The sequence below is a fragment of the Uloborus diversus genome, chromosome 1 (assembly GCF_026930045.1).
Source record: "Uloborus diversus isolate 005 chromosome 1, Udiv.v.3.1, whole genome shotgun sequence".
Classification (NCBI taxonomy): Eukaryota; Metazoa; Arthropoda; class Arachnida; order Araneae; family Uloboridae; genus Uloborus; species Uloborus diversus.
Window position 1 is genome coordinate 185,201,785 of NC_072731.1, and position 14,604 is coordinate 185,216,388.

General features: G+C 32.8%; 1 protein-coding gene across 2 annotated transcripts in view; it reads right to left on the reverse strand.

Annotated features, from left to right (window-relative positions):
- The window catches only part of LOC129234089 (reversion-inducing cysteine-rich protein with Kazal motifs-like), a 136,466-nt gene that overhangs the window by 102,260 nt on the left and 19,602 nt on the right, over window positions 1-14,604 (reverse strand). For both annotated transcript variants that reach the window (XM_054867988.1, XM_054867982.1), the window contains exon 2: window positions 10,623-10,675. In XM_054867988.1, the coding sequence (XP_054723963.1) occupies window positions 10,623-10,675 (53 nt within the window). The remainder of the gene's footprint in view (window positions 1-10,622; window positions 10,676-14,604) is intronic.

Sequence of the window (14,604 nt, forward strand, 5' to 3'; positions counted from 1 at the left end):
ATGTTCGCTCGCTGCGATTGTGAAATGTAAACTAACGAACCAAAATGTAAACCAAGGAACCGATGGATTCGGATAGAAATAAGTAATGGTAGCAAATAGATTTTTTTTTTTTTGGGAAGGGGGGATATTTTTGCTTGAAGTGTCATTTGTGTGTGAATTTGTTGGTTGAAGATATCATGCCATTTAGTTCCTTTAGCCTACCCACTTTGTGGTAAAATTAGTAGAAATGAGAGATAAAAAACATAAAAAAAGCATTAAAAACATTGATTAAAGCATATCATAAAAATGTGCTTCAAAACATAAAGGATTCATAAAAATAACAATAATAACAGAAATGGTAATAATAATATTAATAACTATAATATTAGCAATAATAATACAAAGGATAACATTAAGTACTACTACAATAATAATAATAATAATAATAATAATAATAATAATAATAATAATAATATCAAATAAATGAATAAGAAAGTTAATTCAATAAATATATTAAAATATAAATTCGAAAGTTGGTGAAAAATGTTTGTATTTTTTTTTCTCACAGCCGAATAACATTTGAGAAAATAATTTGATTCAAACAAAATATCTAAAACATTTCTTATTCGAAAAGATGTTGAACAGGACACCTTGTTTTCATCTTAATTTTGATATTAACTTTTTTTTTCCAATTTTTAAATTTAGACAAACCTAACGTTTGCATCTGCGGGTAAATTTAAAGCATTTGTAAACGAGCAGAGTTAAAAGGCGGTTTTTCTTCGAAGCGATTTTGACGTACGGTTGTTTAAATAATTTGCTATTGAGTATCTTTTTGAACAATTCAAAACATTTAACAACCAAATTAATTGTTGAAACCACGTCGCAATGATGTCACATGTCATCATTTCAGCATGTCAGACACGTGTCACATCGTGACTCCTGTGAGGCGTCACAGTAGTCACTTTGTGACTGTGAACATTAGGACTTGCAGAGACATCCCTGCAGTTTCGCCGGGACATGTTCTAAGAGGACAGGTATCATAGATAATCGTAGGGGGGGGGGGGGCATTAAAAAGCAATTTTTCATTCAGCTGATCTATTTAACCTAAATTTTGTCAATAAATGGATCAAAAAAGGAAAAAAGTTTATTTTAAGAAAGGTATAACAAATATTCAAGATTGATTGATGATATACATTTTGCTGAATCTTGCTTTTAATAAATTTGAACAATATAGTAGGACATTCGAAAAGCTGAGATTTCCTTTATGTCTGCTTTATGAAAAGGGAAACTTAATTACTATATAAATAATATGAGGATAAATATTTTCTTTTATCGTATTCCATTTATCTGGGAGGGGGGGGGGGGTAATATTAAAATGCAATTTTTCAAGCAATAGATTTAACCTTATATTGCAGAAAAATTAATTGGTATTTCATTATTTAGAAGATAAAATAAATAAAGAGCGTGGACCATTTGAAGGCAAATTTTGTTCAAGTTTAGCTAAATTTAATCTTAGTACAAATTGTATGACGCCTCTCCAACAGACACTACCGTTTCATATTAAAATCGAACAAAATGAAGTATCACTTCAAAAACACTCCACTCAAAAATGAACATTCGTAAAAAAGAACACTTTCTCTCTTAAAATTAGCCCATGTTTTTAATTTATCTCAAAATCTGTTGCATATTTACAACACAAAGGGCATCTTCTAATTTACGAAAGCTTAAAAGCGGCAATCACGGTTTGTTAAGGTGATAAAACAGTCCCCAATTATCCTCAAATAAATTATGTTAACTCCAATTAAGCTAACTCTTTATCTCGCAATGAGCATTTCATAGCAAGAATGCATTACGTATTAGACTCCTTATGCACTGAGTCATTTTCGTCGTAACAAATGGTGGAGGTTTTTAATCACCGCGGTTGTAGGAATGTGTGTTGAACATCTGCCAACAATTCCAAGATCCCGAAATGTTTTGAAGCGGAACTGCTAATTTTAGGTTGTTGGACTCGGGAGAAATCCTAGATTGTAGACTAAGACGAGCGCCGTTTCTAGCACTTCGTGATGTTTTGAAGACTTGATGAGCATGGATTTCAAAAGAGAGTAGAATACAAATACAGTGGAACCTCGTTTGTCCGACTCCGTTTATCCGGATCTCCGGTTTATCCGGATCAAATTTGCAAAGTTGAAAAAATATACATTTACATAAATAATTTCAAATTATGATTGCAATTACGGAGCCGAATATTCGGTTTTTGTTTTGATGAAACGTGCTACTCCTGACTTGAACGTACAATAAAAGATAGTACTAATTTCACAAGCAATATAGCGTACTTTGACCATCGGTCCGACATCACTACAGCTGAACTAAAAATGTTAAAGTATATGCGAGAAACGGCACTTTGTAGTTTTGTTACGAATCATTGTTTTTGGCTGCAATCCTCATATATATATAATGGCCGATGATCGAGTAACGTGCGTGTTTCAACAATGAAACCCGCGCCACGGCATGATAATTTGATATGTTTTGGTAATGTTTAACATGCAGGGAAAGGCTTTATTGTAAAAAGGCTGAACTCGATCCGGTAACTTAACAGTTTTACTGGTAAAGTTATGTCATTTCAGGGCAATGAAGAAACGATAAATGGTCAACAAAGAATACTACCTACTGGAGTTTAGGGTTAATTCACTGGACTAAGGGTTTCAATTTCAAGTATCAAAATATCACCAAACAGGCAATGGCTTCGTTCAAATGTAAAAGCAATTTTCACCCGTCATACCTTGACGGGCGATTTTCCAGTGTAAGATAAGTCTGCTTATTTAAGACTGTGTTTTACTTATTGCCTAGTTTGTCCGGATTTTCGTTTATCTGGATTGCATTTGTTCACAGTTAGTGCGGATAACAAAAGATTGTACTGTACCTATAATACCAATGTAATTAGAAAATACTAGATCTTGTAAGTACGTGCTCTTAACTGGTGAGGTTTTTTTTTTTTTTTTCCTTTTTGTAACGCAAGTGGTGTGGTGGGGTGTATGTGACTCAAACATTATATTTCTTGTGCATTCAACAAAATGTAGCCAATTAAAGCTGAAAACTCTCCTGTAACTTTTTTATTATTTATTTGTGTAAAAATAACCAAAACCGTATCTAAGTGATATACATGTACGTACAGGCGAACTCGTTTTACCCGAGTGCTCGTAGAAAATGGATCAGTGGAACAAAGAAGTCATAAATATTCATCCATTCTTCAAAGTGTTTAAACATTTGAGTTGAACTGTAATTTTCATATTTGTAATTAAATTTTACTTAAGAAAACTTTTGGGTTCATCGCATTTCACCTAATATATAATTGTTGTGAAAATAGTACTTTAATCATTTGTGGTCCACTCAGAATTCGGAAGGGTATCAGGTGGCCCTCAGAAGTGAAAAAGTTGTAAACCACTGCTCTGAAAACCTTCCTCATTTGTGCGCAAACGACGTTTGCTGCCTAAAAAGCGTGCGATTACAGTGCTTTATTCGTGCAAGGGACGATATTGTAAATTAAAGTCAAAATCATTGTGAATGTCAACATGTAAAAGAAAAAAGGATTTTTTTCTTTAATGAAATTTCTCAAAAAGGAGCAAAAGTATTCAACACAACGTAGAAAGCCATCTAAAATGTGAAAAAAAATGTATATTATAGCGCTGCTGATATTCGTACTCCTGAAAAACAAAATAAAAAAATCAATGTATTATGAAATAACCTAACATACACGTGTATTAATGTTTCAAATTGATAAAAAGGGAAAAAACAATCAAAATATTTTTGTGATAAGTGTCACGAGTTCTGAAAATTGAAAAAAAAAAAAAAAAAAGATAAGAAGAAGGGAAAGTTAAACTTTATCAAGAGTTTCGGACATGCATTTCAAGTAAGAAACTATCTTACGAAACATCACTACAAAATATCACAGCATTTCAGAACTTCACTCTTGAACTTAAACCTAACATAAACAAAATTAAACAAGAGCGACTTTTTCGCTTTTGAAATAAGCCGAAATAAATATGTTATTCCGTAACAAAATCTCAGCTCTCTAAGATATGTCAATACGACGATGACACTAATATATATGAAAAATAGGTGGACATAGCTGTCGAAAAGTCAGTGACATAAATAAGTTATTAGGAAAGGATGAGACTATAGAGCAAAAAGTACAACAAAAAGATTAAATCTCAGAGTTGAAACTTTTTTACGCAAACTTGTAATCGATACACAACCTGCGCATGCTATATCTAATTCTGCATGAGAATAAATGATGTTTTGATCGTCTGATAAGTTAGTAGTCATGATGGATGGGTTTTGGGAGGGAAGTAGTATTGTCTTATCAAACACCTAAAGGCTGCATTTTCTCTTCCTTTGATTTCGAGTGAAAAGATGACAAACTGTCAATCGTCACTGCTTATTTGTATAAGTGTAAATATAAAATAAAGATAGAGCAGCCGAATCTAAGATACCGAGAAGATCAAAACAGATGTGATTTTCTTGACCTCTGATAAGGTTGTGAACTGGTTGCAGAAAATAATCCGTCATCTTAATAATTTTATTTTCTTTTCCTGTGAATCAGAAAGTCGAATGCTTTTTTGTAATGAGTTCGATGACTTTATTAGCTATTGGATCAGTTAAGTTAAAATGCCTTTTAATTTCTAAAAGTTTTCCCTTTTAAAAAAATTAAAAAGAACTCCGTCATTTGAATTTGATTCTCAACTATTTCGCTGACAGATTGCAAAGGGAAAAAAAAGAAGCCAGACTTAATGGGAAGATGAAAAGTCAGTTTTTTAAAAAGCATACATGCTGCTACAAATATTTCTTTAAAAATACATTCTTTTATAAATTCATCCATTTTCCATTTAAATCAAAAACACTTCCATGTGTTAGGTCAAGGACACTTTCTAAAAATAGTTTTAACTAAAAGCTTTTCCTTTTAATGTTTTTTTTTTCAATCGGTCAGGTTTTATTTGAAACATTTTACAATTTCCATTTAAAGACAAGCGATATGAAATTTACTATTATTATGTTTTCAAGAAAGGCAAATGAAAAACGTCTAATTTTATTCCGGAAGCAGGGGGAACTAGAGAGGTTTGACTATAGAGGGGGGCTTGACAAAAATACTATATTTTTCGTATTTAAACAATTTTTTAACTGACGAGTACTTAATGTCAGAATGGTATCAATTAAAATTTAAAGATGTTTTCTATTTTTAGCCATTTTCAAGTACAAACAAGGAGCAATCACATGTGATATACTTTTCAGGATTTGCTAAGGAGATTTATATGTTTGTTTCCAAAATGGCTATTAAGGGAGGTTTCACCAACATCACTTCTGCCAGGTTGGATGCTGGTCGAATCTTTCCATTTCGTTCTAATTTATACTGTAGCATTTTTGAAACTGTATATGACATTTAATTAGTTTTGAAAAGAAATGTCTTTAATTCAAATGAAAGCACTTTATTTTCTATCTTAACTTATTATCTTTAATCCTTGAGGAAATATAAAAATCGGTTGAATATGTTAATAAGTTTGCTAAAAAATTATAAAAGCAAATTCCAGTTGTGTATAGGGAGAAAGGGTAAGTTAAAGTGGGGTTGTATGTGTTCATGTTGAGTAGAATCCTTTTCAAATGGTCAGGGGTGAACAATGGCTTCAAGGGGAAAATAGTTAAAAGTTTTAGATTTAATATTTTTTTAGTTATTTGTGTGAAATTTCTGATGAAATGCATTTTTCCAATATTTTGCTATAAGGAAAATTTTGCTTAAGTTTAGAATTTTATTTTATTACTTAAAAAAATGTATTCACCTGATGTTTTTAAATTGAAAATGTTACTGTTCATCGCAAAATGAAGTGAACACCAGACATGTCACACCGAGTTTTACTCGAAAAGCAATAAAATCTGAAAAATAATTTGTTGTATATGATGCTTAAAATTTTCGTTTTTGTCGAACTCTGTATATATGCATTTTGTGTGTGTTTGCTAGTTTTATAGATCGAATGATAACAAAACTAGCATCGTCGTGGTCTCCAAACTCGTAATATATGGCGCATGTCATGTGATAGCGGTATTTTGGTCAAATAGCCAAGCAGACTTCTATCAATCTTTTCACGGTGGCTGCTTTGTTTGTACAACGCCAGCCCCTCCGCTGCGTCTCTTTTTCTTTTGGAGACATGTTTTTTTATCCACATTTTTCTTACTCCGTGTCCTTCTCAAGCGAAGTAAAGGTGATTTATGCCCACAGTTCCGAGGAAGAAAAATAGAGGGGAATGAAAAACGGAAGAAAGTCACACTGTGGTGTAACCCTGTGGGTGTTATGAGTTACGTATCTTCAAAAAACGAAGCAAACTACTCGTGTAATAAGGTCGTGGCGAAGTTCTCACAATTATTTATTTTCCCTTTTTAGTAGTGCCACAGCTAGAGTGCAAAGCATCTATCTATGTTTTGCAAGCAAAAACAAAAGATATAGAAATTAATTATTCTTCGCTTTCTTTTTAAGGTAGTAATTTCAATTCCTAAACTTGGCGTTGAACAAAACAATGGCAATAAAAAAATTATATGCTTTAAATAGGAAGGAAATCCTGTTACAAATTCCTTGGAATTTCCTTGGAAAATTTACATTTTTTTACTGATAATAATCATAATATTGTTATTATTATTATTGTTACTTTTTCTATTATTATTATTATTATTATTATTATTATTATTATTGTTATTATTACTACTGTTATTATTATCGTTATTATTGTACTAATTAATAACATTATGATTATTATTATTATGCTAATTAATATTACCATTATTATTATTATTATTATTATTATTATTATTATGCTAATTAATATTACCATTATTATTATTATTATTATTATGCTAATTAATATTACCATTATTATTATTATTATTATTGTTGTTGTTATTATTATTACTACTATTATTATTACCTTTAGTATTATTGCTATTTTTATTTCTATTACTATTTTTACTATTGTTTCTGTAATTATTATTACTACTATTATTGTTACTTTTATTATAATAATATTTATTATTATGTATTATATTTATTTCGTCACTCCTGATGCGACACGCATCATTTTTTTTTTATGAAGTTTCACCACAGACTGTATGTTTACATAAAAGGAGATTTTCTTCACTTTCAAAAATTAAAAAGGTTTTGTTTTTGAGAGAATTTTTAACAAGTTTCTGGGCTATATTTTTTATTCCCAATTAATCACTTAATTACACTGTAAGAAAAAAAAAGAACTTCAGTAGTGCTGGAAATTGTTTAGGAAATTGGGCTTCAATTAAAGTCCCTAGTAAAGATACAGTTTCATCTTAAGTGGCGTTGCAACGGCACTAAAGAAGAAACTGTATTGTTTTTGAAACTTTTTATGAAAGTCCAGTTTCTTAATACTGCATTTTTTTACAGCGTTTTTAAGTGTTGTAAAAAATTCAAAAAAAAAAAAAAAAAGAAATTAGAGAAAAATTAGGTTTTTTTATGTGTTGAAAAAAATCGGCTCATAAGTGAAATATTTATCATTAGAACGACGCATAAACGAAAGACATTATGATTATTTTCCTATAAAATAAGCCAAGACTCCTGAAAATCGTTGTATAAATGAAAAAAGCGCATAATGTAGGCGTTGTATAAGTAAGAGGTCACTGTAATTCATCTCGTTTACTAATTCAATCATTTAGTAAACCATTTACGTATTCACTTATTTAATGAATTCACTTCCATTCCTTCATTTGATACATCCATTATTTATTTATTCATTTACTTATTTTCTTATTCATTCACTAATTTATTCACTCACTTATTTTTCTCGCACGTTATTTGACATGGTATTTATAACCTTATTCGTTTATTGTTTCATTATTTTTTCATTTATTCATTCCTTCTTTTATTTCTTCATTCGTTTGATCAAAAATTTATTTAACAATCAAATAAATAATATTTTATTCGAAAAATACTTTATTTTTTACTTTGACATGGGAAAAAATTAAAATTTTCCACTTTTTACGAGGAACACAAACTTATTAACAAAAATAGAAAAAAATGTTTCAATGCAAGTTTATTCTTTCTTTATGTTACTGTAATTTTCAAATCAAATTTCCAATTGGCTCATTTTGTTAAAAAATTAGTTATTTTAACTATTTTACATTGCCTCACATTCCCCTACTTATTCTAAAACTCAGAATATATGTCTGGAACAAAAGAGAAAAAAGAAAAGCAAAAATGAAAAAAAAAAATTCATTTCATGTTGCATGATTATAACTACGAACCCTTTCGGATTTTATTATTTTCAAACCAAAAATAATCAAAACGCAGAACAATTTGAATTCATGCAAGCGTAGATTAAAAGAACAAAAACTCAACTAGAGGTTTAAATAAACTTTTTATTACTCCCAGTAAAAAAAAACGTATTTGAAACTTTAATACTGCAATATTGCGTAAAATTGTGGCGCCGCAATAGACCTCACGATGGAAAACAAAGTTAAAAAATTATATTAATTTGAATTTTTGGCATCTTGAATTTAAATTATGTTTTCCGCAATCACGAGCGTGTGTGTGTATGTATGCATGTGTGTGCGTGTTGTGTATGCAGTGCTGTGTGTGTGTACGCGCGCGTGTGTGTAGGCGTTCGTTTGTGTGTGCGTATGTATAGGCATATGTGTTTGTGTCTGTGTGCAGGCATGAGTGTATGTATGTGTGTGTGTGTATGCGCGTGTGTGTAGGATATGGAAGCAACCTGGAGACGATTTTCGCAAGAGGAGCAGCATCGTGAGGCCGGTCGACGCGACGGTGGTGCTGGCAAAGGGATGTGGTGGGAAAATAAAAAGATAGGAATTCAAAACAACATTTCCCTCCGGAATACGAATTTTTACCTTCAAAAAAGAAGAAAGGATGCGTTTTGTTTTTACTTACATTTTTACGAAATCATTAGTTATTGTTACTGGAGACGCACTGATAATAGCAACACTAAAATTTCACGTATGAGCAGTGAGGCCGTACCTACGGCTCGCAAGCAGTATCTGGTCCACGAAGCTGATCCACGTGGCCGCTCTTTGTGTTCAGTGTTATGAAACGAAAAATATCTTCTGCAGGATGAAAAGATATCCGACAAAGTCTTTTCATCCATAAGATCATTTCTTTTGCATTGAAAACGGCGTTTCTTGTAACGCCGAAACACGTGTCTTTAGTAATCTGAAATTTGTGCTATTTGACGTTGTTGTTTCTTATTTTACATTTTACGCACAAAGGCATTTATTCAACTTATTCATAAATAGGTTTCCAAAAAAGTTATGCTAAGCTCGTATTAATAAAATAAGCACTTTTTGATGATAGCAGCAATTTTTGTTTTGTAATTGTATTTTCTTTTTCTTGTTTTCCCATTATATCTGGGAAGTTTTTTTAATATTATGATTAAATTTTGTTTTCATTCTTCCCTGCGAGATTCATCTTAACATGAGATGTAGCCTGCGGGTAAAAAAAAGGTTGAGCACCGCTATTGCAGCGGAAATGCCCAAAAAAAGTTGGGATTTCTCGTTTTAGCTCTTTTCTCACTACTTTAAACTGGTTTCATTCTATGCAGTTTTCAAAATTGTATGTAGAAACGAGTCAGCAACGATTCACAAGAATAGTTTTTCGCAAACCAAGATTCTTTGAGGTAATAACAGAGATCTCATTTTTAAGAAAATGAAGAAATTTCCAAGAATTATTGAAATTTGGCCCATTAGATCGTGGATATCTCACTGTATATATGTATATGATGTCACTTACGGTTTCTATTTTATTCATATAAATAATTTTAGAAAAAAACATCAGAAATCGTTCTACTTTAACTTGCTAAATTTTGTGAACTGCACAAGAAATATAATTTTGAAGATACATATATGCCATTTCATCATTAACGTTTCAAAAAAAAAAAAAAAATCAGTTATGGGTCAAGAGAATGTTTTATAAAATATAAAATATGAAAATTTTCCCTACATCTCTCTCGATGGATTCCTCTAAGATGCTATTAGACAAATTGAGCTTATAAACATCAACACTAGATACAGAATATTAACTACTATACTGGTCCCAAAATATAAATATATTCAGCAATTTTTCATCAGGTTCTACCGAATGAAAATGCAGATTATTCACTGTTTTCAGTAGTTTTATAGCTGTTTCTTAGAACTCTTAGATTTTATTCAATGCAATTTCTTCAGAAAATGCAAAGTTTTGAAGTTCAAATCTGAGAAAGACATAATGTAGTCTTTTCTGCTTTAATTCGTACACCTAGGAGTACAATTCTCAAAAAAGGACAAAATTCTGCTAGTTTTTCTGTATTTGGTCTTTCTTAACTAAGTATTATTCATTCACAATAAGCTTCAAAACGTTCAACACAAAACTTACTCAACTTGTTAAAAAACATATTATCATTTCTGCATGCTAGACCGATGCTCAAAATCTTATGCAACCATGTGGTAGAGATCAGCATCAAACTGTTATGACTTTTGACTCTCCATTTATAATTCGTTTTTAAAAAAAGGGCACTGCGTAAACGTACCCCATGCGTAAACGTGCTCCGGTCTACCCTAATGATGTAAGAATGAAAAAAAAAGAAATTTACCTTTTCACATGTCGATCTGCAAGATCCACTGGCCATTACGCAGCAACGGATCCCTAAAACAGCAGAAAACAGATAATGAGTGCCACATCTACGAATAGGTATTGTAAATATCTATGAGTGCGTAATTTACAATGTTTGAAATCATAATAGGTAATTAATAAGTTGAATTTATAATAGGCAAAAGCAAGAAAATCGTATCAATAATTCAATTTTACATTAAACGCTTAAATCTTCTTTAGAGAGAGAGAGTTAGACTTCTTACACATGAGGCGGTTAGTGGAATCAACTTTTCGAAAACGTAGCCTGTCGACTAGTTGACTGGCGGCTTTTGTTGTGTTCACACAAGGCAACTTAGTTGAATCTACTTTTCTTCTGAAAAGACAAATTAATTCGAGAAGCTGCTCCACAATGCTGTTAAAACTGAACCGAGTCGACTCAACTAGTTTACTCGTGCGTATAGTGGACGCTTGGCAGTGTCCCCGATGAGTTGAATCATATAAAGAGTTGATTCAACTCATCGGAATGAGAAGCGCCAAACGTGCCTGATGAGTTGTGTTTACACGAGGTGACTTAGCTGAATCAACTTTTCCTCTTATAAGACCAAAGTTGTTCATACAGCTGCTACACAACGTGTTAAAACTGAACCGAGTTCACTCAACTAGTTGACTCGTGTGTTGAGCGACCGCTTAACAATGTCCCGATGAGTCTAATCTCAAACAAAGTTGGTTCAACTCATCGGGATAAGAATGGTAACGGCATATGTGCCTGATGAGTTTATTGTCGTGTGAAGCATGCCGAGCGATTCCTTCACTTTTCTACCAGGTCACAATTCCTGATAACCACCCGTTTGAAAGTTGATTCGACTAAAGCGTAATTCAGACAGCGTTCGCACATCACGTTCGCACGTAAAGCGGACAGACTTACATTTTCCGAAAAGGGAGAAGCATTCATACTTTGCGAACGCGAGAAAAGCACATGTCAGTATTCTCACTCAATAGAGAGAGAGCGCGCTCATCTCGTAGAGACCAATGAAATGCGACTCCGTACTCTACGAAGGTCAGAGCCGTGAAATATCTGGCTTCTCGTCCCTTCGACGGGTCCCGTACAATACGGCTTGCTGTCATGGCAACGCCGATCCAAAATTGGTTTTGGGGAGGAAAACGTGGAGCTCACGTACCGTACGGACGCAGTCTGAATGTTGCTTATGTCGTCTTGTGTGTAAGAGACATTAAGGGCACATTCACCAGCGAAGTTAAACCTCTCTCAGACAACCAAACTGGCGGTCGAAGTCTCCTTTCACCAATCAAAAGGCTTCCATGGCAGTTCGTGTGTTTGACTGAAGCTCAGTTCGGCAGGTGAATATGGCCGTCAAAGTTTGCCTGTCATGCGCCACGTCCTACACTTCGACGTACTTCGTACACTCCGATGACTACTCTGCAGAGATCTGGACAGGTGCGTGATAGCCGCGTGCATCAGAAGTCTACGTCAGACTTATGATGCGCGACATATTTGTAACTGAATAAGTATAGAGGGTAGTCTCATAGAAAATAACCGAAGAATAAATAAAGGTAAGTTGCATGATTATCATTTACCATGATATGTGCAGTATTTGGAAATGTCTTAGTTAAAAATGGATAGTTAAAATTATAAATGCTTATTAATTTATAACACTCATTTCAAAAGAGACATTCAAAACAGGCTCTGATTCGGAAAACTATACATAATTTAGAGCTCGAAAACGCGTTGTTTAAATGCAAAAGAGGCACATAATATACATCAGAATAAGATAGTAAAGTAAAACTGAAGTTCGGTAACGGTAATAAAAACAACATTGATCTGCGAGTAAACTGCAGCTTAGGTCTAATAGCCTTGCTAATAGCGCTCAGTTTGGACCATTCGAAAGTCAAACCGGTTGAAATCAAAAGGAGCATGCGTTGCTGTTATCAAGCATTAGCGAAATAAGGGCTTTTTCGTGAGGCGGCATAGTTTGTTTACAATTTCAAAAAAAAAAAAGAAAAAAGAAAAAACATATTAGTAAGCCCATAGTTGAAATAAAAGACTCGAGAAGTGGAGGAGTGTGTGTGTATCACCATCTCTTAATTTGCTCTTATAATTGTTCTTAAGGTGCTTGATTGTACGAAGCTTCTAAAAGGAGATGATTTAAAATCAGACTCGAAGTATGCCTGTACACGTTCCTCTAGGGCACTACAAAAAGAGTTTGACGAAAGTCACCGGCAAGTACAAAAGTGACGCCTCTCATAATTTTTTATGAATTTTTTAAGTTTTTTAGAGTTTTATCTACTGCTTCCATCTGCGAACGGTGGCTCATCGTATTTTGAATTTTCCACCGAGCGAAAACAAGCTGAGCTACACTTTATACTGACAGAGACCAGTATAAGTTGGCAAAACTTCATGTCGAATAACGTTGTTCTGCGCATGTCTGACATTCAACACAATAAAGAGTCTAAAAGCTGCTTTTGTATAGTTTTTTCGATCGTGACAACTGCAAGTTTGCTCGTATGTTTGTATTTCGCATAACCATACTATGTTCAGCGAAAGGGTAGATCGAAAGTAAGCAAATGAGTTGCCCGCTAAAGGGTTGCCACTTTTGGGGGTTTTCTCTGCAATAAAACAAAGTGAACTAATATTCTTCGTTTGCTTGGTGCTGATTTGTTATTGTTCAAGCAAAATACAGTCGACTCTCTATAACTCGAAGACTTATAATTTAAATATTTCTTTATCTCGAAGTTTTTATTCGCTCCCTAAATAATGTAGTGTCTTTAATATAAAGTTGTCTTTTTATCTCGAATGTACTGTTTTTAAGTCGAAATTTTTGCTAAAGATTTGTTTTCATTTTCTGCATAAAAATGCAGCCAGAATAGGAATAAAAAAGTTTATTTTTCCTTTTCGCACGTTGCTTTTCTTATCACTGGTTTGCAGAGAATAATTTGTTTACAACATCAGCTTTCCTTAATGCGCACAGTGTTACAAGATTGCGAGAAAAGTAGTTGACTGTTTTACTTTTTGCTGTGGCAGGTGATCTAAAATTTTATTGTGTAGCACGTAGCTAATCTTTGACAGAAAGTGACCGACGATTGGAATCGTTTTAAAATCTTTGTTGAAGTGGACTGGGTGAAAATGAAATATTTCTTGACTATTGGGGGGGGGGGGGGGGGAAATGCTACTACATGTGAATCTTTGTTCAAAAAATCGATTGTGTAAACAGTTCTTGGAAAGTCTGCTTGTGCAGATTCTGTTGAAAAGTCTTTACCACCTCCAACTAATCAGCAAGTACCAGATTTTGCAAATATTTTACAGCAGTACTTAGAAAGTTCTAAAAACGTGGATTAATTGAATTAACTTATTGACTTTTTAAGATGAGAAAAAAAAAGTAAACAATCGTTCAAAATAACTTCCCTTTTCCAAGTAACTTAATAATATTCCTTCTCTGTAAAGATATTTTTATATAGTACTAGTAATTCCACTATCTGTGTTTATCCAAACTAAAAGCATTATAGTCTAACTGTTATGTAAAATTTCTGAAAAAGAAAATGAAATTCATTCTTGAAAAGGTTGCGAAGGGATCTTCCGGCAATTCAAGCTACCGATTACTCGAAGGTTTTAGCCGGTTCCTTGGGATTTCGAGCAATTGAGAGTTGACTGTACGTGATTGACGTCGCCAAAAGACGTATTTCCTTATTTACATCTATAGTTGGGGTAAACCTAACCTGGTAGCATTGTAAAAGACACGCAGATCCTTTAATTAAAAAAAAGATCATGATTATTATTCAATAAATTAATCATTATTTAATGCTCACATTATTTCATAGATTTCATGCCGCTATTAATGAAACCAGATTTGCTAGGCCAATTGATCAAATTCAATTCAGTTTATCTTAGTTTGGAATTCAATAGCAATGTCTAAAGTCAACATAATTATCCGTAAAATTCAAAATCGAACAGCATCCATTTATCGTTGTCG